Raw genomic sequence first — 26,798 nt, forward strand, 5'->3', positions numbered from 1 at the left:
GTAATTGAGTTAGTGTTGCATTAGGGTGTTTTTCTCGTAGATGCAATATTAGATTCCATGTATTGTGTCGACTGTACAGCAATCCTTCTCCACACAATACACAACGTACCAAAAACTTAGGAGACTCTGTTGAAATCATCAAACAGATTGATCAACGGGTTGATGGTCTTCATTCTTCTACAAACGTATTAATATTGTTAATTAGAAATGTTATAAATGTTATAAATATTATTAGATTCATATCATAAACTATATTACAATTTTAGAATGATAACGAAATTAAATATAGTCAAATTATTTTCTCTCATTAAATGGTTAATAAAATAGCAAATAAACACTATAAGCGTTGCATTACCTGTTTGTTATGAGCATCTACCGTCAATGGCGGATTAAGCTTACTGCCGCCCTAGGCCCTATCTAATCAGGCGCCCTTTTTAATAGACAAGATTTTACTTTTTTAATCAAATATTTTATTTTAAACTACATAGATATTATTTTTAATTTCCCGCAGGGTAAGTTATTATAGTAATCGCAAAAGAATCCAAAATATTTTTTTTGCATATCTCACGTTTCAAGTTCTTCTGGGCATATTGGCATTTCTTGAGAAAATGATGTATATATGTATGTTCGATTTCTATTGATAAGAAAGCGTTCTGAATAAATTTTGCCAAGACAGGTCCAGCTGTTTCGAAGATACGGAGCAAAAGCGTAAGAAATAGCAATTCAGTTTTTGAAGAGAACTGATGCCAATATTGGTAAAACCAATATTTAATAAAACCAAAATGTTTGATAAAACATCGACGAAATTTAAATATTGACTGATCACACCAAAAAGCGAGGCCAATTTTACAAAGTTCGACGAATTTTTTAAATTAAATGATTTGTCGCAGAGTCGTAATATTTTCGTATGATTTTTAACCTGATGTTTATCATAAAAAATGTTTCATGAAAAGTCGTCGAAAAAAATCTTTTAACAGTTAATTACAAAAAATAGCCCATCCAAAATTGATCTTCAACACAAACTGATCAGTACGGTTCCCATCCAATATCTTTCGAACGTGGACGAAATATTTTTCACTTTTCTGCTTATTACAAAGAAACGGCACGGCCGATCGTCGCGCAAAACTCATACTGATACTAGTCCTCATCGAGATAAATAGTATGATGAATTATTTTATAATGATTTTTTTATTCCTCCAATTTTTAATTATGGAACGGGAAGTTTCAGCAATTTTCTGTAAGCCACTTTTTCTGGATCTACAAAACCGTTAAAGTAAAATGTTTTGTGAATTATTCGGAAATCTGTTCTTTGTTCTCTTAAAAACAGAATTGCAATTTTTACACTTTAGATCCGTATCTTCAAAACAGCTGGACCTATCTTCGCCAAATATAGTCAGAACGCTTTCTTATCAATAGGAATCGAACATATATATAAACACATACATCATTTTTTTAAGGAATACCAATATGCTCAGAAGAACTTAAAACGTGAGATATGCAAAAACTCACCCTTACAGTGGCGTATGCAGTGCGATTGTTTAAAATAAATGTTCAAAATTTTCAAAATAAATCAAAATATAGTCAATTTTTATCAAAAATTTTAAAATTTCTCAAAAATCAATATTGGCCATGCCAATATTTGCTTTCTATTAATATGTTTTGGATTGTTTGCTTTCTATCCATATGCTTTGGTCTTGCCAATTTATTCTTTAAATGTCATGGACATTTTAGACTAATTATTATTATTATTGGTTTTTACCAATATTGGTCTTAGTCAGGTTTTCTAGCATTGGCATCACAATATATAACAAACCGTTCATAATTCAGTAAATTATACATTGCAATTTATAAAATCAATATTCATCATGCATATATATTTAAGCTGATTTAAATATGTATGATGAAAATTTATTTTTGAAAATTTTAATTTTGAACACTTTTTAAAGCAATTGTGAACGTAGCTGTTCCAGAAACAAAATATCGAAACGCGTAAGCGCCGCCTCGCAGTCTAAGGGATAAACATCAGTACGAAACCCATAGATTTTTTTTACTTATTTTTAAAGCCTCTAAAAATATCTGATAATTGGATGTGCACATGTCTAATGACCATTTTTGACCGCCAAATGTTTTTTTTTTACTTTTTATTATTGGATCTCCAAAACCGCTGGACCCTAAAATTTAATCAGATTCTCGTTTTTTTCAATACAAATAAAATATTTTTGAATCATTCAGATCGGACGCTGCGTTCTCTCAAAAACTGAATTCCAATTTTTGGACCTATTTTCTCCCATCTTCAAAACGGCTGCATCTGCCTTTGCCAAAAACTAAAGAGCATGTCTCCCCATAAATAAGAGTATTGAATGTATTTTTAATTATTCAAATCGGTTGATCTGTGTTCCTAAAACCATCGACAAAAATTTTTAACCACACCCATATACACATGTCCTGATGCTATCAAGACTCAAAAATCACGGAGAATGGCAGGACCCATATATTGTCTGAGTGCCTTTAGAGTTGCTTGCGCATTTCGCACAACATCAGAGAAAGCAGTGTGCGACATTTCAAAAACTCCGTCTCTCATAGTCTTAGCAGAAAAAACACGGACAATTTACCAATAAAAAACCAACAACCAAACTTTTGAGGGTCCTAAAAATTGAGAACAGAAGAACGGCAGAACAGCATTGACCTATGGCAGCAACAGTGGGATGCCGCAGTGAAGGGCAATAGTCGTCTCAATCCAAATATCATAGTCTGGCTAAATAGCAAGCATGAAAAATTTAACTTTTAAATTATACAAATGCTGTCTAGACACGGCTGTTCTCGAGCCTACCTAAACCGCTTCAAGCACGATAGCTCGCCGGATTGCCCATATTGTTTGAGCAAAATCGAAGATGCATGTGTTCTTCGTGTGCCCGGAATATAGTGCACAACGGGCCGGAGTAGGAAAGACATTAGGCCAAAGAATCACTCTAAAAGATACTGTTGCAGAAGTGATTCTACCTAATGCCATAGACACATTTGCTACCAAAGTGTTAAATAGACTTGCAATCTTCGGAAAGAAAAAAAGCCAATAGCAAATATATTACATATAATTATAAAAATAGAATAATTTCAGGGCAAGAATTATAGCATTCTAGATCATACCCCTATGAAGTAATGCCTAACGGCGGTTTCCAGTAGCAAAAATAGCGGATATTTTAGTTCGTCGGTATTATGCCCATGCGATATTGAGTTCTATATACTGACAATTTTTTTCTAAGGTATGCCAAAATGTTCTAAAACCTTTGAAACGTAAGGATATATGAAAATTTTCATTTTCGTTTTTTTTGCAATAAATATAACTTCTTTTACGTGAAGTAAAAACTAAATGAATGGCAAAACTGCAAAGAATCGAGTAAATCAAAATACAATAATCTTACCCTGGATCTCTGTTTTCGTACAACAGGCGTCGCTGTCTTCCCACAAGCGAGACACGTTGTTTGCGATGGACCGGGGCGCCAAGTTTCAACTATAACGTAGAAACTAAATTTGTAATTTTTAAATAATTTAATGCTAAATTTCAATAAAATTTGTGTGTACATTGAAGAACTAAAAATTGTTTTTACGCACACTAAAAACATTTTTTTTTTTGACTATTCATTTTCAAACATTTTCAACTTCAATACTTCAAAGGTTCAAAGTAAATTCTTTCAATTTTCAAATAATTAAGAAGTGTAAAAATGTATACAAAAATCGTTTGTTTAAAACAGAAGGGTACTTACCACGTGTGTACAATTTGTCAAATTGTACACACTAGAATGTAAGCCAAAAAAAAATTGTCAAAAAAATTAATTAGTTTAAATGTTCCAATTATTAATAGCCTGGTTTATCACAGTGTAATAGTGTAGTGTATTTTTGTTTAATTAATTTCTTTTTCCACCGAATGACGGTCTCGACGAAGACCGAAACGTATGGATAAATAAAGTATTTCAAAACTACTTTAGTTTTTTTTTACTTGGTGTTACTGTCCGATTATAAATAACTGATCAAAATATATATATATATATATTAGTGATGTGCCAAGTCGAATCAAGTGATTCGAATCATTCGAATCAAGCCTTTAACGACTTGATTCGAATCAGATTTTACTTGATTCGAATCAACTCGTATCAAGCCGCGAAATATTTACTGTGTGCATGTATGAACACAAATTTTCATAAATATAAAAAAAATGTTTTAATTTAATTCAATATTATAATAATATAAATAATAATTATAATAAATATAAAAAATAATAATAATAAATATAGAAAATAAATCTTGAATTTAATCATGCGAGCCACCCGGCTTTAATACGCTTAAATGTATCACCCGACTCCAATTTTTATGACTTTAACCGCATTCATTGTCTTCAAGTCGATATGAATTCATCCGAGTTCCTATGACTCAAACCGACTTATTTCGACTTCAAGTCGCTATGAATTTATCCGAGTTCCTAAGACTCAAACCGACTCATCCCGACTTCAAGTCATTATGAATTTATCCGAGTTCCTAAGACTCAAACCGACTTATTTCGACTTCAAGTCGAAATGAATTGATCCGAGTTCCTAAGACTCAAACCGACTCATCCCGACTTCAAGTCGTTATGAATTTATCCGAGTTCATATGACTCAAACTGAATCATACCGACTTGAGTTCGAAACATGTGTCCGTGTATCAGCGTATCGGCTTATCGAGATGCTGTGCGTATGGGTCTTGAGTGTTTATTTATTTTTGACTAAGCGCTGGGAGCAAATTTATTCATGAAATATCAAAAACTCATTTAGATAATAAATACGCGATTTAGATTTTAATTATTATCAAAATAAACTACACAACGAGTTTCATACACATACAAAATTATCATATTTTAATTATGCAAGTAATGGCAAAGTCACACAAATGAAATAATATCAATCTTTACAGTAGTGGATTGAATTTTAAGTCATTCGTAAGACGTTTGATTCAACCCCCTGTTTAGATTAGATCTAAACAATCAATAATATGCACATGCATTTGTTCAACGTAAGATTAGGAATATTGTTTTATATGCTTTAGTGATAGAGAAGTGTTTGGTTATATTTTACTGTAAATTCACTTGAAATATTAGTTATATTTGTAGCTAGTTTATTATTATATATAATATAAATGTATTCATCTCTGCACTTTTTGGAATTAATTGCTTACTAAATTAATTATTCCACTTATAAAATTATTAAAATGATATTATTTCTTCTCTTAAATTATAATTGTTCATATATGAACTTGATTCGAATTGATTCGAATCATGATTCGAATCAGGTTTTTTTCTGATTCGAATCATTCGAATCAGGAAATTTTCGAGTCGGCACATCACTAATATATATATATATATATATATATATATATATATATATACTCGTATATATATATATTACAGAAAGAGTAAAACTTACCTGTTGTGGGAGAAAGTTTTTTCTTAGTATTTATTTCCACTTCTTTTTCGATTAATTTTGGTGGTGTCTCAGGATTCTGCGTCGACTTTGAATCTTTCTGAAAGTCGAATAGATTTGATAGTTGATTATTTCGTCATTTTGAAGACTTATGATAATATTTTACTCAACTTTTCTGATGAAGAGAGTTATAATGCTCTCTTTTCGTTTCGTAGCTGTAGAACTTAGCTAGAAAAAATAAAGATTTTCAGTAAATAAGTCTAAACGACTTTCTCAGGAAAAATTATGTAAGAATAGTGTTAAGAAAAATTTATAATTATGTATATTTATATTAAATTATATATTATATATATATATATATATATATATATATAAACAATTTTGAGAAATTAAGCAGAATATATTATTTTCGTCAAATTTAAGTAGCGATGTAGAAATATATTAATAATAAATGGTCTTATAATTGTAACACATAAATAATTTTAGTATCATACATAAAACTTGATTAATTTTTCATGATACATTTTATTCTGATTCTTCAAAACTAATAGATTGTCTAACAATTACAATAGTTATATACAGAATATTGAAAAAAACGCGTACAATTAATAAAACTATTCAGTTTTAACCTAATTGTTTCGAAGTGATAGCTTAGAATGTGTGAAATGCCTAATATCACATAATTAGGTCCCGTAGTAGTACTTCACAACAAAAAAATCGAAAATAAAATTGTTTGCATATCTTTACGTTTCAAAGGTTTCTTAATATTTAGGCACACTTTGGAAAAAATGGATGTATGTGTGTGTATATATGTTTGGATACAATTTGTCGTCTACGAGTGCAAAAGAAGTGCAAAACATTCGATTCCTATCGACGGAAAGACGAGCTGGTAAGTTTTTGGTAAAGGCGGGTCCAGCCGCTTCGAAGATACGGCGCAAAAAGCGCAAGAAATGGCAAGTCAGTTTTTGGGAACGGATCGGTTTGAAACGGAGCCGATTTGAATGATTCAAAAAACACTTAACTTATTTTGATGGAATGAAAACTTGATTACAATTTTTGCAGGTCTAGCTATTTAGCTATCTAGCTAGTTTGTTGATACAAAAAAAAGGTCCAAACACAGGCATTAAAAATTATATAAGCTCACTTATTTACCCTTACATATATAGTTCTTAGAAATAAAGTCCTATAATGCGTTAACTTATATGCTTACATTAAGAAAATATGCATAAGTGTCCAATACCATTCGTCGCCTAATTTATAAACTCTTATATTTCGTCTACTAAATACAAATAGTTACAACATTTATATTAATCTGTTGAAAAATATTTAAAACAATTGTTATTAATGTTAATCAATTATTATTGAAAAATGTTTAATTTTGGTACGGAAAGGTCCAGCAATTTTCCTCAAGGCACAATGCCCTGTACCACTAATTTTCTATATTTATTAAAATACTTCATTTATATATGTAAAATAGTGTAATGTTATATTATACCTGACAAGGTAATTGAGTTAGTGTTGCTTTAGGGTGTTTTTCTCGTAGATGCAATATTAGATTCCATGTATCTTGTCGACTGTACAGCAATTCGTCTCCACACAATGCACAACGTACCGAAAACTTAGGATACTCTGTTGAAGTCATCAAAACGGATTGATCAACGGGTTGATGGTCATCATTCTTCTACAAACGTATTAATATTGTTAACCTGAAATATTATAAATATTATTATATTTCATATACAATATTTCTTACAATTTGCTAGAAGTTTATTTTTGTAGGATTCATATCATAAACTATATTACAATTTTAGAATGATAACAGAATAAAATATAGTCAAATTATTTTCTCTCATCAAATGCTTAATAAAATAGCAAATAAACATTGTAAGTGTTGCATTACCTGTTTGTTATACATTAATTAATTATACTTTTTTTTTTACTTTATAATTTATAAAATCAATATTCATCATACATATTTATTTAAGCTGACTTCAAATATGTATGATGAATATTGATTTCATAAATTAAACTTAAAAGTCATTATAAAGTGAAACTTTTGTCATTTGTTCTGACTAGCTAAACTATACGTTTCAGCATTTAATATCGTTTTTGGGGATGCTACACACAGCACAATAACGAATAAAATATTATTGTTCTCATTTCTTTGTTTAATTGCTCTTCATATTTATTTTCTAACAAATGGAAACAACTTTGATATGAGCATAGCCATCCCCCAAATCGGACTTTATCAATTTATCAAAAAGATATGACATAAGCAAAACCGAAAAACAAAAATTACCGATTTCTACTGTCAAATTGTCAAAATGGATATGAAGTACCTACATAAAAATCAGTGCACCGTTCTAAACTAGTATGCCGACATCATCCAATCTTTTTCAATCAAATGAAATCTACACGAGAATGTGGTATGGTAAAAAACGGAAGATTTTAATTGCATATACAATCCAAGCTATCGCACATACTTTATTTCAATTTAGGCCTTAAACAATTTAGAATTACTTGAATCGCCGAGAGAACAAAATTATCAAGCCGAATTTTCTGTCAAAAAAAAATTTTTCCATTAGTAAGTTAAAAAAATAGCGTAAATTGTCGCGGAAGCCCCAAAAATGGTTTTACTTGAATGTTTTTGATAATTTCTAAAATTATTAGTACTGGTTAAAAATGAAATTGGTAAGACTTATCACACAAATCCTTAAGAAAATACAGCACGTTAACCTAACAACAAGACCCTGCTCACAACAACACGGGGTATTCTAATATTGTCTAGGCACAACAATGTGGTTACTGGTTACCGACTGATGCTTTCAAAAGCTCAATCCGGCAATAAATTCACAATATTTAAATTCACAAATAATATATATATATATATATATATATATAAACACACACATATATATATATATATATATATATATATATATATATATAAATTATAAATAAAAATGTCAAAATTTTAAATTTAATTTTTAATTTTTTATTTAAATTATATTTATTATTATATTTATTAATATTTAAAAACGTCAAATTATTCTCAAAATTATTCTTTACAGTTTCTATGTAAATTAAAAAGAAATCAATATGCATAAATCTGAAAAATATGATGAACACTCATTTTTTAATCAAATAAAAATAAAAAAAAAATACTTACTTATAGTTCACAATTCATTGAAAATAACAGCGCCGGTGAGTTAAAGTATTTATTGGAATTTTAGAAAATGTCTTTTGCGAAATCCTGGTATTAATTAGCGGTCACTTTTTTTCACTTTTTTCCTTATTTGCCCGAAACCGGATGACTACCTTCAAAAAATGAGATTGTTAGATCCCTTCAAAATAAAAAAATGGCTATTCCATACATACGTGACATGCATTTATTTTTTCTAAGATATACCAAATTAATCAGGTTTTTTTTCAATAATTTCAATTTCAATACAGTCCTATGAAAAAGTAATGATTACAAAATATGTGATTTTTTGATAAAGATGTATATATTTTTTTAGATTCGATAACCATTAAGTGTTTTATTAAAGAGATAATATCAGAGAAATAAGAAAAATCGTTCAGTAATTAATATGCATGTGTCGTACTCAATAAAGTACGTAGGATATATTGAAACTACTTAGTTATTAATTTAATAAAGTAATATATAATTATTAATTTAATAGTAATAACATATATTATAACTGGTCACTATAAAATTCAAAACATCAAATCTTTTCCTAATTCTTTAACATATTCAAGCAAACTCTATAAGTTCCTTTGGACACATTGAGGGATGTGTTATGTATGTTATATATATATATATATATATATATATATATATATATATCTATACATATAAAAATAAGTCGGGTTTTCCTTCCTGACGAAATAACTCCAGAACGCACGCACCGATTTCGACAATTTTGCATTCGTTGGAAAGGCCTCGGGCTCCGCAAGGTTTATAGCTAAGACTAGCTGTAAGTGGAATTCTGTCTTAAGGCAATTAGGGCATCGTGCCTTAAGGCAAATTGCTGGAACTTCCCGTACCAAAAATTATTATTTTTTTAAAAACGATTAACATTTTTGAAAAAAATTTACTTCGAAAAAAATAGATTTTTGAGAAACTATAAATTTGACAAAAAAATACCGTTTTTTTGAAAAAAAAAATTTTTTATTTGAAAAAAAAATTTTTTTTTGAGAAAAAAATTTTTTTTTGAAAACAAAAAATTTTTTTGAAAAAAAAATGTTTTCTTCATTTTGACATATTTTGAAAATTCTGAACTTTTTTTCAAAGCAATCGCACTGCTTGAACTGCATAGAGACGAAATGTCAAAGCTCGCAGGTGCCGCGCCGCCGTCTAACGCATAAGCATTGGTACGGAACCCATAGAAATGTAAAAAAAATTTATACTTATTGTTAAAATATCTATAAAATATCTGACAATTTGATGTGCATATGTCTAATGATCATTTTTAACCGCCGAATGGCATTTTTTTTTACTTTTTTCATTAGATCTCCGAAACCGCTAGGCCTGCCTTCATGAAAATTTGATCACTTCTACATCTTGTCAATACAAGTAAAATGTTTTTTGAATTATTCAAATCGGACGCTCCGTTCTCTTAAAAACGGAGGTACTGTTTTTGGCACTTTTTGCCCCGTATCTTCGGAACCGCTGGACCTGCCTTCACCAAAAACTAATCAGCACGTCTCCTTATCAATACGAATCGAATGTTTTTTGAATTATTCAAATCGGTTGATCCGTGTTCCCGAAATCGTCGACGAAAATTTGTATCCGCACATACATACACACACATACATACATACATACATACATACATACATACATACATACATACACACACACACACACACACACACACATACATCCATTTTTTCTAAGGTATGCCAAAATGTTCAGAAACCTCTGAAACGTAAAGATATATAAAAATTTTCATTTTCGATTTTTTTGCGATTACTATAACTTACCCTACGGGAAGTTAAAAATCAGTGGTGTATGGCATCGTGCCCTAATGCAAATTGCTGGAACTTCACGCACCGTAATTAAAAATTCGAGTAATGAAAATAATCAAAAATTGTTTAAAATAATTTCAAATAGATTATCTACATATATATATATATATATATATATATATATATATATATATATATATATATATAAATAAGTCGGGTTTTCCTTCCTGACGATAAAACTCCAGAACGCACAAACCGATTTCGACAATTTTGCATTCGTTGGAAAGGTCGTGCATGGCATCGTGCCTTAATGCAAGCTGCTGGAACTTCACGCACCGTAATTAAAAATTCGAGTAATGACATTAGTGAAAATTATCAGAATTATGCTTGGTTAAGTCAACGAGCAATTCTTGCCGCAAAGAATGATGATGTACACGCATTGAATTTCACCATTTAATCAAAAATTGCTGGCGATTTGGTGACATACTAATGATTCCGACTGGTCTTCCGTTTGACTTCAAACGATTGCAATTTCCAGTTCGTCTTGCGTTCGCAATAACAAGTCGCAAGGCCAATCGCCTAGTGTTTGCGGGATAAATTTCAAATAGATTATTTAGAATATCATTATTTTTCACATGGGCAGTTATACGTTGGCTGTTCACGAGTTGGAAAACCATCCGCTTCGTTTGTGTTAACTTACTTTTACTTAGAGAAGTTCAACTAAAAAACACTTCATTTTTGTAATCGAAATAAATTCATTACTGTTGTATAATAAAATCACATTTTTCCTTTTCAAATATGAAACAAACAAAAAATATCTTCATTTTTCTCACGAAACCATCTGGTGGCGAAACGGAGTTTGTCGGGTTTGCTTGTATATATATATATATATATATATATATATATATATATATATACTTATACCTATATATTATATATGTATATATAAAGATGTAAAAAAAAACGGAACGCGACCTTAAACCCGGCATCTTGTGATTCCAAAGCCAGGCGATATAAAAATCAGAAGAGAAATAGAAATATCATTTAGTAAATAAAACTTATGTGAGATTTGGAATCACAAGGGTAAATATGCATTTGTTAGTCGAGTACGTGAATATGTTAGCCGCAAACAACTATAATCGTTATGAGCATCAGTTAACATAAAAATTTATTGCTATACATACACATTTGGGCTTTTTAGTTAATTACTAAGATTCCGACTTTGCCATCATCATTGGCGTGACGCGCCGGCCACATTTTGGGCATACTTGTATAGTCCTCTTGCATTTCTTTACCTTGAATGGGTAGAGACAACTACACACAGGAAGCAACAACATACACATAAAGTAGGTTAGACAAGAGTTCTGAAAGAAAATTTTGTTTACAAGAAAGTTTACTTTTCTACGTGGATAACTATAGTGAAATAAAAATTTTTGTTCTATAAAATGAGAACTGCCACATAAGTTATTTTTAAATAAACTAAAACCGTTACGTTTTGGTTGTATAAAACATGTCATTTTGTATCTATTTATGTCATTAATATATTCAATGAAACTTCAATTTTTCACTCTTACACCAAGATTATATGTATTCAAACTAACATACTAAAATGACATTTTAATTGACATTGTTCTATAATATAATATTGTAGAAATTATACCATTTCCTTAGGTGTGGGTTTTACATTTTCCTTGCAGACAGGGCACCAGGCTTCTTTCGCATTGGTAGAAGACATTTTTTTGAATATAAAATTTAAAAAAAAAAAAAAAAAAAAAACAATTTATTTTTTTGACATGTTATGTCCTATCACGAAATATTTTCTTTTGTTTTACTTATTTAACAAAAATAATGTCATTTATTAAATTAGTAACAATATGACATTGCTTTAGCTGCGTAATAAAGCATTGAATGAAATGAATTTTGGATGATAAAATAGTTCCTATGCTTTAGTCTTTGTTTAGTGTGGTAATTTTGGGAAAATAAGTAAAATCATTTTCAATCTTTATATTTTCACTTGATCAGAGATATGGTAGAAAATTAAGTGCTAATTGCTGCATGTTCCAATTAAATAACTTCACAAGATTAACATCATACATTTTGACAAAACACTGTTTTTTCTTTAACACGTTAAATCATTTAAGGATGACAATGGTTTATTTAATGTTTACATATTCTATCTTTGAAAATAATAATAATTTTATCTAAATAATAATAAAGCAGGTGCTGGTGCTGCAGGATGTTAAACATAAATCGAATTCACCATTGTGAATATTTATTAACTTCCCGTAGGGTAGTTATAGTAATGGGCCAAAAATCGAAAATTAAAATGTTTGCAGATCATTACGTTTTGAAGGTGTTTCAACATTTTGGCATACCTCAGATGTGTGTGTGTGTTTTGTATGTCCGCATTTTTTCGTCCACGTTTTTGGGCGCACGGATCAACCGATTTGAACGATTCGAAAAACATTTGATTCCTATTGAATGGGAGATGTGCTGATTAGTTTTTGGCAAAAGCAGGTCCAGCCGTTTCTGAGATACGGAGCAAAGAGTACAGAAAATAGAAAACGAGTTTTTTTTAGAGAACGGAGTATCCAATTTGAATGATCTAAAAAACTCAATTCAATTTGTAGTGATTGGAAGAAGAGGTGATTAGTTTTTGGCAAAGACAGGTTCAGCCATTTCGAAAATACAGAGATAAATGTGCAAAAAATTGTAGTTTTTGAGAGAACTAAGCGTCCGATATGAATGATTCAAAGAACTTTCTGCTTGTTTCAACAAAATAAATGCTTTTGGAATAAAAAAAAAATTGTTTCATTTTTTTTTGTTGTATATCGAAAATAATTAAGATTTTAATTTTCATTCGTACTTTGAACAAATAATTTCAACTTTGCATATCAGTTTATATAATTCTTATAAATATTAGACAATGTTACAATATTTATAATAATCTATTTGAAAACATTTAGTATTTCTTGAACATTTTGTTAGGGTACGGAAAGTTCCAGCAATTTGCCTTAAGGCACGATGCCATACACCACTAGTTTTACTGCATAGATTGGCTGATCTTTTCACAGATAGAGTAAACATTCTCTCAATTGACTCAATTTTTCTTATTCAGTAATAGAATTTATTAACTAATTTAATGAAAGTGTACTTAGCAAAGTAACTTTTGAATAAATTATTGCTAGAGCAACATTATTTAATTTTTAATCTGTTTCATTTTTTATTTCATATTAAGATAATACAGTTTCAATAATTAAGTTTAAATTTATAAAAAATATTAGAAATATTGAATAATGTATATAATCGTATAAAGTTTCGTTTATTCACAAAAATGATAAACCAATGACTTACAAAAATATATCAATGATTCGAAGTCATTACTTAATGCTTATCCCAGAGTGTTGCACCAGCCAAATTGCAGCGTTGATCAAGTTATCAATATCGACTGGTGGCTTGGAGAGGGGATGATTGTCCTCATAGAGCAACATCCTAAATTTTTTTTTAAAAAAAAAACAGTGTAAAAATTAATAAATGTAAACTATTTTATACAGCCAAGTTCATTAAGCTAAATAATAAGATTTTGAAATCTAAAGTACAATTTCAGTTTACAATTATCTTCGGTTACTTCTTCATATGCATCATATATATACATATAACTCTAAATTGTCTGCAGAGAACAAATTACTATTGTATAAGTGTGTAATGAAACCAATTTGGATGTATGGCGTAAGTGTTATGAGGCACTGCTTCAAAATCAAATATTGCAATAATAGAAAGAATGCAAAATAAAATTCTAAGATCAATTCTAAATGCACCGTGGTACGTGACAAACTTTACAATACACAATGACCTGAAAATTTTAACAGTCCGGCAAACAATACAAGAGCGTGCCTTAATCCATAGAAACAAATTAGAGAATGCATGACAATAGAATACTGAAAAGTATATGGCCATTCGATTTTGTATAAACTAAGTAAGATATATCACTGAATTATCTTATATAATATCATATTTATTTAAGTGTACAGTTTAGCTCATTGAAATTATTTTTGTATTTCTGATTGCTAAAATAAAGTGAAATAAATAAATATATATATATATATATATATATATTCAGGGCCGAATTTAGAAATTTGGCGCCCTGGGGCACTGACAAAAATGCCGCCCCACCCCTGACATTTTACTTAAATAGTTTTTATATATCTTTTTTTTTTTAAATTAAAATATGTATTTGATTGCAGAAAATTTATTACGCATTACATACAGTAAACCCTCGCTTTACGCGGCAAGTGCGTACCGTGCAGTATAGGAACCGTGCTATAAGAAACTCGTATTTAACATACAATTCAGGCTAATTCGTAGTGCGTTCTATGGAACCTCCCGGCTGATGCTCATAGTTCGAGGTCTGCTTAGTCGTAAATTCCCTAAATTAAGCGGTTTTTTTTGTCTATTGTCAAAACATATTGTCTATCTCCTTTTAACGTTTTGGTTAAAAAAGCTAGCGTTATTGTAGCGAAGCGTAACAAACTCAGCACATTCGCATTGGCCAGCGAACTTGGCCACTTGGCCAGTCACTCGAAATGGCAAAATCATTGATCACATAATTACTAGTGGCCCAGTGCAAACTCACATTGATAATTATCCGAAGAATGATACAGGCCGACATTTCTCTAATTCTCATTTCACAAAAATTCTTGCAAACAATGAAACAATTCAGCGCCGTTGGTTAATTTACTCCGTTTCTAAGGATCGAGTTTATTGCTTTTGTTGTAGACTATTTGATAGTAGCTCAACGTCGAACTTAGTATCTGAAGGGTATAACAACTGGAAATACTTGTCTGAAATATTAAAAAATCATGAAAATAGCACTTTTCATAAGAAGTTTTACCTTTCATGGATTGAAGCTGAACTACTTAATTAGAAAGGAAACTACAAGATGGAATAATGTTTTGTCTAGATTGATGCATATCACACTTTATTTAGCCGAAAACAATATGGCGTTCAGAGGCACTTCTGACAAACTATATACGCCAAATAACGGAAAGTTCTTAGGCTTAGTACAACTACTAGCCAAATTTGATCTAGTCATGCAGGAGCACTTGCGATTAGCTATGAAGGGTGATATTTCAGACCACTCAGCTTCTGTTCATCGATGGAAATTTCTAACCGATCACTTGGAACTATATACTATAAAAAAGCACAGTGACACTCGTTGGGAAGCAAGAATAAGTAGCGTTAAAGCAGTCCGTTATCGAATTAGTACTATCCATGATGCTTTGATTACTTTGGCTCTTGAAACTCAGAAAACTGATGTTCAAATGTCTCATGAGGTTACTACACTAGCCGAACAACTGAAAGATTTTTGCTTCATAGTTTCATTGGTTGTTTGGTATGACATACTTCATGAAATAAATGTTGTAAGTAAATCTCTACAGTCAACAGATATGGATCTTGGTAAATGTACACAAATGTTGAAAAAATGCTGCAATTTTTTAGAAGACTACAGAAATACGGGCTTTAAAAGCGCTATTTTAACTGCGAAGGAGTTGGCCGAAGAACTAGAAATTGAACCTGAATTTCGAGCTACAACAAGAATTCGACGTATTAAGCGTCAAGCTGGTGAAATATAACTTCTGCAGAAAAAAAATTTGAGGTTGAATTTTTCAACTGTCTTTTGGACACTATATTAATTTCAATCAATGAAAGGTTCGAACAGTTAAATGAGTACTCGGAATCTTGGTCTTTTTTGTACAATATTTAACAGATTCCAGAAAAACGCGACCTTCTCAAGCTCTGTAGTGATCTCCAATTAAAATTAACTGTAGACTCTAAATCAGACATAGATGGTTGTATGTTGTGTGATGAACTTATAAGTCTGGCATCCTTTTTACCTGATAAAAATGTGGTTACTCCCATTTTTGTTTTAAATTTCATCAACGATTTCAACTTACAAGAACTGTATCCAAATGTATAGATATTATTGCGAATTTTATTAACTATACCTGTAACGGTTGCTAGTGGGGAGCGGAGCTTTTCAAAGCTGAAGCTGATAGAAACCTATCTTCGATCAGCGATTTTTCAATCTAGATTTACAAACTTAGCAACTTTGTCAATTGAAAACGAAATTGCTGAAAACATCGACTTCGACAACCTTATAAAAGAGTTCGCTGATAGAAAGGCCAGAAAAGTAAAATTCTATTAGTGTTTGTGTAATAACTGGTTATCTTTTATAATGAATAATTTTTTTTTTAATAAACGGTTATTTCATTAGATGTTTTTCTTTTTTCCAAAATGGATTTGAATTGTAGGTGGAGGGCGCCGTAGAAATCTCGCCCAGAGCGCTGGTAGTGTTAAAGCCGGCCCTGAGTATGGGAACCGTGCTATGAGAGACTCAGAGTTAGTACAAATCGCACCAGTTTTATCGCGTTGTATGGAGACCAAGAAATACAACTTGAAGTAGGAGAAATACGGACGAAATGACATGTAGGACATTGACACCTTATTCAAAAATTGGCGCGACGCAGTAGTCAGCTCAAACGTGTTCTTAGGCGGCTATTATACAATCAGGCATGTCTAAAAGATAAAAGTCGATAACAAAATTTACATCAATACCCTTGTGCACAACGAACTTATGGGCTGTTGACCAAATACCGTGTAATAAGAAGTCCGTGTAGTCGGAGGGATGTCGGATTTTTAGCTCCGTGTAGTATGGGAACCGTGTACCCAGAGTGCCGTGTAAAGCGAGGGCCTACTGTACTATAAATAGTGATGCTTTATGGCAAAGTGCTGTAACTTCCCGTATCGAAAATTGAAATTAAAAAAAAATGTCTTTTTGAAAACTGAAAAAAAATGAAATATGTTAAAAATTTTGAACTTTTTTTAAAGCAATCGCGCTCCTTCAGCTGCTTAGACACAAAATACAGAAGCGTGTAGGTACGATAAAAAATGTTACAGAACCCATAGAAATGTATACAAAATTTACACTTATCATTAAAGTATCTATAAAATAGCTGATAATTTGATGTGCATATGTCTAATAATTACTTTTGATCGCCAAATGCTATTTTTCCATTTTTTTTATTGGATCGCCGAAACCGCTAAATGTGTCTCCCACAAATTTGAGCAGTTCTTCATTTCGTCAATACATGTACATTTTTTAATGATATTGGACGCTCCGTTTCTCAGTAACTGAATTATCATTTTTGGAATTCTGGCCCTAATCTTCGAAACAGTTGGAACTGCCTTGGCCAATAATTAAGCAACACGTCTTCTTATCAATTGGAATCGAATCATTCAAATCTGTTGATCCGTGTTCTCGAAATCGACTTGAATAATTAAAAGAATATTAGATTTGTATTGATGGGGAGACGTTCTGATTAGTTTTGGCACAGGAAGGTCCAGCCGTTTCGAAAAATGGTAATTGAGTTTCGATATTTCGTCTCTGAAACAGCTATGCAGCGCGATTGCTTTGAAAGAAGTTCATAATTTTCAAAAAAAATCAAAATATAAAAAAAAGTTTTTTAAATTCAATTTTTTATATTTTTAAAAAAAATTTAAAGCTCTTTATAGAATGTAATTTTCAGTACGGAAAAGTTCCAGTAATTTGCTATAAGCTTGGAAGTGCACGATTTCTTCATCTTAAGAGGGCTCGAGATCTGAATAATAGTTTTTCCCTAAACTTTCAGCTCATTTACGAATTTTTATATTAGCCAAATTGCCGAATTTGATAATGACTTACTAGTATTAACCAATTTGATAATTTACGTTCGGAGAGGAAGGCACGGCAAAATAATAAATTTTATTAATCGGTTATTTGAACCCAAGTTTTGCATTGCAATCATATTATGTTTGGTTAATTTTTTTTCTAGAAATAAAAAATGTTATTAAAACAATCAGTTAACTACATTGTATAGAATTTTTTTCTTGCTATCAAAATTTTGCCGCCTCCGAAAATTTGCCGCCCTGGGCAGTAGCCCCGACTGCCCCTATTGTAAATCCAGCACTGTATATATTTGTAATTAACATGAAATTGATTACATAACAAAATTATTTATTCCATTAAACGTTTCGATACTTGATGTGTGTCATCATTCAGTAATCTAAAAAAACATAACATAAATAGACAGTTGATGATAAATATAAATATATAAAAGGAGGAAATTATACATACCAAACCAGGAAAAACAACAGAAAACATTAATTATGATGTATAATTGATTGAACACTAAATTTGTGTAAAATAATAAAATACTATTATATTAACAAACGAGAAATAGAAGGAGCACATATTGCCCTCCTATATTTGATGTTATTGATAACATTGCATTGTGTGCACTGTTCAAGGTTAAAAGTACAACGCAGTGTAGAAACGCACGTGTAATGGAAGAGTGGGAGTAGGTTGCGAGAAATGAAAGGGGAAAGAGAAACAGAGAAGAAATATAACGAACAAAAGATTCTAAAACTGTATTGAATTACTTTTCATGAAATTGATGATTACTTTGTAACTGTCTTGTAAGAGATGAGAGGAATTACGTTTGTTTACACAAGAAGTATTAAGGGATACATGTACATATATATATATATATATATATATATATATATATATATATATATATTTTAAAGTAACTAGCAGCCCATACGTCAAAATAAAAATGCAATAAAGTATTTAAGAACTTTTATTTATACTACATACATTTACAACTACAATAAATTTGAAAATTTTTACTAATAATAAAAAACAATTATAATTATAATCATAGAGACACATTATACATACCACCAGGACAAAAACACTGAAAAAAATATTTTAAAAAAAATTAAACTTGTAACATATTAGAAACGTAGTCTTTCGTTACATTCCCCACCCTACTCTATTAAACACACGCCTCGGTTAACATTACAGTCGAGTAGTTTGCTTGATATGGCCGTGTTTCATGCGTCATAATGTTACAGTTCAAAACTCTTTTCAAAATGTTTTTAATTTTGCAGTTATTCATTATTTTTCCAAAAAAATGTCCTTTTCTAATGTTACAAGTTTAATTTTTTGAAAAAATATTTTTTGAGTGTTTTTGTCCTGGTGGTATGTATAATGTTTCTCTATGTTTATAATTATTTTATAATTGTTTTTTATTATAAGTAAAGTTTTTCAAATTTATTGTAGTTGCTGAATTAAATTAAATACTTTATTACATTTTTATTTCGACGAATGGGCTGCAAGTTACTTTGAAATATATTTCAACGTCGAAAAAACTATCGATATATATATATTAGGGTGGTCCTTAAAATGGTTATTTTCGAATTTCCTTGCTCCCAGGGTCTCAAATGGATCCAAATTGATAAAAAACAAATCTCTGAAAGTTTTAGCTCTTAATATTAACGTTTAGATAAAGCGCAATTCAATCAAACTTTGTACGGAAAGAGCATGGAAAAAAAGTTGAAAATTAAAAAAAAATGTTTTAGGTATAACTTAGCGACAAATGAATGAGTTTGAGAAAAAAATGAGTTTTATTCATTCATTTGTTCGCTAAATTACATCCAAAAAATCCTTTTTAAATTTTTTTAAAAATTTTTTAATATATATATATATATATATATATATATATATATGTATATACAACAATAAAACATCAAGCTGATACTCTGAATCTGATGAGTAAAGTAAAGATGAATACAATTCGGCCCTTACGATACCATTAACGAGAAGTTTACGAAGCAATTTTGGATGTTGTAAATAATGAAAAAATAAATTAAAATAAAATTCAAAAAATCCAACATGAAATATTAGAATTATGTTTGAAAATGAAAGGCTAGTTTTTTTGCTCTCTTGGCATAATTTGCTCAATAGAATAAACCGCATAGTAAATGAGTAAAATGTTTCAAGATCCAAACACATACGTTAGAAATACATGAAAATTTAAAAATATTTGATTATGATCAACTCGCAAATCGTCTCGATTTTCTAAAATAATTTAAAATCAATATTATACGCTTTTAGACTATATCTAATTTTTTATTTACTAAATCTAAAATGATTAAAAGTTAATTAAAAAAAAATTACGTAAATATTATAACATTTAAAATTATCAGAGGGGGAGGGGGCTCTAGAAAAAAAATTGCATGGGCGCTGAGGACTCCAGGACCGGCCCTGTATATATATATATATATATATATATATATATATATATATATATATTAATATAATATATATATATATATAAATTATAAATATATAAATTAATAAACTTACTTCACAGTTACATTATTAGCCCTCAATTTATTATAGTACAACATAGATTGTGAAGGTGGTACACGCAAGTCTTTGCTACCAACCATGAGTATCGTAGGCGCTTTTACTTTATGAACATGAGCAATAGGCGATGCGTTTCGCATCTTATTTAAGAGATTTTCATCCACAGGTCCATCCTCAATTAATTTTTTGGCACCTATCTCCACAGCACACCTTAAATCAAACACGCAAATTATTCAAACAGTTTTACAGATCATATTTTGTTTTTTGAAGTAATTTTACTATTTATCAAGTTTGTTAACAATGAGTATTCAAGTTGAAACCAATCAGAACAAAATAATGAACATAGTTTTTTTTTTTAAATATGAAATTCCTCAATTTTCATTTACGCTTACCAATCTGGTATATCAGATGAATAGATCATTGTAGAAATATCAATCACGGCATTCCTTGCAGCAACGGCACAGTATGAATCAGGATACTGTCCACTTAGATGCGTGACAAGAAATCCCCCATGGGATCCACCAAACAATACACAGCGCTGAGCTGAGCAATTAAACATTTTGATGCATGTGTCTGTTGCAAGTTTGCAATCTCGAACATCACTATCACCTACACGACCCAACAAGAAGTCAATACTGGCCTGGCCCTGCCCTATTGAGCCCCGGTAATTCACCTGCACAATTGAAAATCCTGCAAAAGTACCATTTTTACTTCAGAAAGAAAATTTTTTACATAAAGAATAAATATACGTATTTCTAATAAATGAGGTTCTAGTGAAGTTAATTTCTTCTGAATTTGAACATATATATTGAGTGCGCAATAATTTTACCTAATAAAGCAAAAAAGGAAGTAACAGATGAAAAACTGTTAGTAAATGCAGAATGAGGACCACCATGCGGCCAAACTAGAAGCGGACTACTTCCTTCCATGCTATCCTGCTTTCCATAATATAGTGCACCACAGTTATCTGGAGAAAGAGAAAAAAAATACACAAAACTATTTGGATAGAAGTTGATATGACTCTGAACATGAGCTAACATCAATTTTCTAAAATGTAATTTTACAAATACATTATATACATTTTTTTAAAAACTTACTAATTTCTTCATTAGAATTATGTTCAAGATTTAGATATTCTACAAAATGATTCTCAAGTCCAGGAATAACATTTGATTTTGAAATAGGTACCCAGGATATGAGCGCGCTGTCTCGCTGAAGTTTTCCAACAACAAGCTAAAAAGAAAAATTGTCTAATAAATATCAATAATTCAAAAAAAAAAAAAAAATGGGATTCTCTGATCCAGCCATAAAAATATTATTTTGAAACTTAGGGATACCTGAGGAGGTAATTTTATTGAGCTCCAAGAAGAACATACAATATCATCTTTAACATCCAAAATAGTTAATGATCCCATAGAATAATTATCTTCACCAGTCGATGTTAGTTCAGATAAAGCGCAACTATCTTAAATGATAAATAAAATGTACATTTCATTACATAATTGTTATCTTGAGACAACAAAAATAATAATATACACAAGAAATTAAAATTATGTAAACAATCATTATCAACAATTTAAAACAATTATACTTTATTAAACAAAAAAAGTTATTTGAATCAATAATTGAATTAATTGTATTTTAGACCCAGTCATCATTGAATTGCCCATGAACAAACTTAAATGTGATAAATACTTCAAATAATATTAGAAATGCAAGAAAATATGAGAAAGATTCAATACCTATATTCAATATGTAACTCTTTACTTCATTCCACTGAACGCTTGAAAATAGAAGTTCAGTATCTGAAATCCAACATCTCTTCGGAAAATCTAATCCATAAAAACCAAAGAACTTCTTTCCATTATTAATTTCGATTGACCTTTGGACAGACCCAAGTACAGTTACAGGTTTCGACTGTAAAAATATGAAAGCAATCATATTTATAAACTAATATTTTTATGAGTTTAATAAAGTGAAATATATTTTAATGAAATGAAACATAAAATAAAGTTTAAAATATCATGTCATTCACAAAATGTTTATCAGATGTTATTTTTAAATTTTAATAATTCTTATTAAAAAATTGTAAAATGCATTACATCATCTGTTGGCGGCCAAGCCAATTTCACAATGGTATGTGCTGCAAGATGAGGTCCGCCAACATCTCTTTGTATCCAAACTAACCATTTACCATCTGGTGAAATTCTTGGTGCACGGACTGCTTTATCCTGCTCTGATAAAATCGCTACAAAAAAAACATACAAAATTTCAATCTTACCAGTTTCAACATTTAACTTAAAAAGTAAACAAACATCAATTTCAAATAAAATGTAGATATTTTATCACTCGAGATAAAAAATAAAATTGAATGAGCAATTGATTGAACTGAGTAATGAGCTTAACATTACTAATAGTGTGTCATTCTCAAAATAAAAAATTACAGAATTATAATAATAAAAACTCACAAAATGTTCCATCCGATGATATTTTGAATACATAACTCAATCGGTTAGTACAATAAACCAGACCCAGCTTCCTAGGTCTTGCATCCCAAGCAATACCAACAATTGAGCCATCAGGACACCATTGTGCTTGAGCTGGACATAAATTTTCAGGAATACAATCAGCAACGGATATGCTTTTCTGCTCATAAATATTGAGGGTTACAAGAACAGATTTCACTTTCCCAACCAGGTTCTCTCCCCATTCTTCTTTGAAATTATATTCACCGCCCTATCAATTAAATATTATTTATACATTTTTATAAATTTATACTGGTTCACTAAGCACACTAATGATATTGAACATAATAATAATATTATATTATAATACTGTTACATATTTGGAGTAATTTTAGTACTTTGTATGCGTTGAGCTTCATCTAAAACATACCTTCACATGAGTGGTGCCATCCTCTTTAGCGTTTTGAGCTTTAACTTTGAAAAATGATTCAACAGGATCAGATTTCTTTTCTGCGATATACAATAATTTTTTTTCACATGATGACCATTCAAGAGTAGAGAACTCAGTATCACAATAGATTTCCCCGTGAACATCAAGAGCAAAGACATCAAAACATTTTTCAAGCTGTCCATTTTTCCAAATCTCAACATACTGTTTGGCCTTTTCTTTTGAATCTGTTGCTTCTGCTTGTGTAACTACTGCTCGTCCATTAGCCAAAAGAGTGTTTGATACTAATAACCTGAAAATATGTAAAACTACTACGACTGAAGTAAGGATAAAATAGTAGCTGGTTTATCAAATTCTTTTTTTTTTTTTATTTATTTCAGCCTAAGGGCCTAGAAATACAACAATATCTTAAGCCACAATAATACCTTAAACCTAATTTAACTTAAACCAACCCCGCAGATTATATATAAATAGAAACCTAATCAAGGATCTAATTGTTTAAATGTGCCTTTTTTTATTTACTAGTGAAATACTGCCAAAATTAAACATTGCGAATTAAAGCTACAATAAAAAATTGATCTGTATCAAAACAACAATTACTGTGTATACTCTATATAACAAAAACTATCATATCAAACTAATAGTAAGTAAGCCATAATACATTTATAGATCATATATTGAATAATCATAGTCAGTAAATTTTAAACCTTTTTAATATTGCACATACTCATTATTTTTTTCAGCAAATTCCATTGAGCAATTCGAGAAATTATTGTCCATAAAATATGTACGACGAAATTTAGTCATTTTATTCCTAATAATGTTTCGCTGCGTCCAACCAGACTCAACAATAATATGGGATTTGTTTCTTACAATCCATGCTCCTGTCAATGCCGGAATTTGGGCCACTGACTGAAAAATGCTTGCTATCTTATCAACCTAAAAATGAATGAATATATTACTATGGATATAATAATTGAGTTACAGAACTTTCGAAACAAATAAATAAAAAATGTCCCCACAAGATGTAAGCAAGAATCTATCATATATAAGAGTTCCATCCTAATAACATAAACAACAATTCTCATTTAGATAAGAATTCCACTAGTAATTCCCTAAAAAGTATTCTCAAAATGGTTTTTCATTTTAAAATGATAAAACAAGTGTTATTCAGTGTTTTATTCAGAAAACTGGTGCCCAATTAGAAATAAATTTACATAGTAAAGACAATGCACTTCAATTTGTTATACAACGAATATAATGTGTCAATAAATATATAATCCGATAACTGTTACCTTCTGATTGGGGATAAAGTTTAACTCATTTGACATATTAAACATAGCATAGAAACTATTAATTAATAATTCAAAAAAATTAAACAAGTTAGGTATCTAAAAGTCACAATAAAAAAAGAATGACAATAACTAGTAACAATGGTTTTTTTAATTCCAGTAAAAAAAAACGCTTTCATTGCAAACCCAACAGTTGTAAAATATCGTAATACTAACCACAGGCATATTAACAATTATAGAAGTGTTTCGATATAATTAATAATAATTTGCAAATTGTCCAATAATAGTTATAAATAGTAATATTTTTAAAGAAAAAAAACATACCTGCGATGACATTTTGCTGATATTTGATACAACAAAAGACTTCCTTCAAACAATAGCACCGACTGCTCCCTGACGCTTAAAATTCATTCAAATTATAATATTCATTTCATTGTACACAAACGTGATAAGATAAGTCTCCATCCATAGATCGGATCGGATAAACAAGAACGAAATCAGTTATTTGCACTTTTTATTTATGGTTCTGCACATGGATAAAAGAAGACTGGATAAGAGAGTAAACATAGATAAACAAGAGAGTAAAATAAGACGTTACTTAATTTTAATTTCAAGTTATAACAGTAGATGGTAGGACATGTACACCAGGTAAATAAACCACCAGAAGTGGACGTTGCATTATATTCTTATTCATTATATTCGCTTAATTAATTTTGAAACTAGTTGTGTATGGCATCGTGCCTCAAGCCAAATTGCTAGAACTTCCTGTGCCAAAAACTATTTTTTTTTAAAAATGATTAAAATTTTTTTAAAACTTTGAAAAAAATTAGATTTTTGGGAAAATTTAAATTTTTTAAGAAAAATTGCCTTTTTGGAAAAAATGACTTTTTGAAAAAAAATGTTTTCCTTATTTTGAAATATTTTGGAAATTTTGAACTTTTTCAAAGCAATCGCACTGCTTTAGCTGCATAGAGACGAAATATCTAAGCGCGTAAGCATGTTACGGAACCCATAGAAATGTAAACAAAATGTATACGTATTATTAAAATCTCTATAAAATATCTAATAATTCAATGTGTGTTTAATGATCATTTTTGACCGCCAAATGGCGATTTTTTTACTTCTTTTACTAGATTTGCGACACCGCCTGACCTGCCTTCCCACAAATTTAATCAGCTTTTCATCTTGTAAAATGTTTCTTGAATTACTAAAATTGGACGCTCCGTTCTCTTAAAAACTGAATGACTTTTGAGACCTGAGATTATCATAATTGCGGACTTTTAAAAAGAAGTTTTAGTAAGCTTTATACTTCGACTATTATATGCAATACTTCTTTATCTATTGGGTTGGGGAAAAAGAAATCCATTATTTTTACGTGAAGTAAATATGATATTATATCCTATATTTTTCGATCTATATGTTCTATTCAATTTTCCTCATGATTAATTTGAAAAAATTAGCATCTGTTAGTTTGTTTTCTTAATTTTTGTTAATTTAACTATTAATTTTAAAAAAAAACGGGATATCCGGGACAAAAAATAGAAATCCGGGACACAAGGTGGAAATCCGGGACTGTACCGCGGCCAATCCGGGACGTATGGTCACCTTAGGTCCAGCCGATTCGGAAATACAAAGCAAAGAGTGCAGAAAATGGTATTACTTGGGAGAACAGAGTATCCGATTTGAATTCAAAAAACACATTTTGCTTGTGTTGACAGTGTAAAGAAACAATTAATTTTTATTAACTTCCCGTAGGGTAAGTTATAGTAATGGCACAAAAATCGAAAATGAAAATTTCTATATATCTTTACGTTTTAAACTCTTCTTTAAATGGATGTATGTGTGTGTGTGTGCGGATACAAATTTTCGTCGACGATTTCGGAAACACGGTTTAACCGATTTCAATTATTTAAGAAACAT

The 26,798-nt window shown here is 30.1% G+C and overlaps 2 protein-coding genes across 5 annotated transcripts; both read right to left on the reverse strand.

The window, feature by feature from the left end:
- LOC113376720 lies at positions 1–8,742 on the reverse strand. 2 transcript variants are annotated; one of them, XM_026616746.1, is made up of 6 exons: positions 8,620–8,742; positions 6,946–7,156; positions 5,622–5,678; positions 5,454–5,550; positions 3,420–3,508; positions 1–177 (listed from the first exon to the last, which is right to left on the reverse strand). In XM_026616746.1, the coding sequence occupies exons 2-6, from the start codon at positions 7,090–7,092 to the stop codon at positions 139–141; spliced, it is 429 nt and encodes a 142-aa protein (XP_026472531.1). In that variant the 5' UTR covers positions 7,093–7,156; positions 8,620–8,742; the 3' UTR covers positions 1–138. The 2 variants fall into 2 exon arrangements, with proteins under 2 accessions (XP_026472531.1, XP_026472532.1); XM_026616747.1 differs by lacking the exon at positions 5,622–5,678.
- Positions 8,649–25,377, reverse strand: LOC113376719 (acylamino-acid-releasing enzyme-like). 3 transcript variants are annotated; one of them, XM_026616744.1, is made up of 13 exons: positions 25,203–25,377; positions 24,314–24,525; positions 23,569–23,878; positions 23,142–23,409; positions 22,776–22,921; positions 22,416–22,590; positions 22,011–22,138; positions 21,771–21,906; positions 21,503–21,640; positions 21,066–21,363; positions 20,671–20,883; positions 13,776–13,913; positions 8,649–8,768 (listed from the first exon to the last, which is right to left on the reverse strand). In XM_026616744.1, the coding sequence occupies exons 1-12, from the start codon at positions 25,212–25,214 to the stop codon at positions 13,802–13,804; spliced, it is 2,148 nt and encodes a 715-aa protein (XP_026472529.1). In that variant the 5' UTR covers positions 25,215–25,377; the 3' UTR covers positions 8,649–8,768; positions 13,776–13,801. The 3 variants fall into 3 exon arrangements, with proteins under 3 accessions (XP_026472529.1, XP_026472530.1, XP_026472528.1); XM_026616745.1 differs by having other exon boundaries at positions 8,699–8,768; positions 13,806–13,913; XM_026616743.1 differs by lacking the exon at positions 8,649–8,768 and having other exon boundaries at positions 13,725–13,913; positions 25,203–25,376.
- Positions 25,378–26,798: the final 1,421 nt, after the last annotated feature.

Source organism: Ctenocephalides felis, unplaced genomic scaffold (assembly GCF_003426905.1).
Source record: "Ctenocephalides felis isolate EL2017-DRISC unplaced genomic scaffold, ASM342690v1 CF-g0.4_SCAFFOLD_01886, whole genome shotgun sequence".
NCBI classification, from domain to species: domain Eukaryota; kingdom Metazoa; phylum Arthropoda; class Insecta; order Siphonaptera; family Pulicidae; genus Ctenocephalides; species Ctenocephalides felis.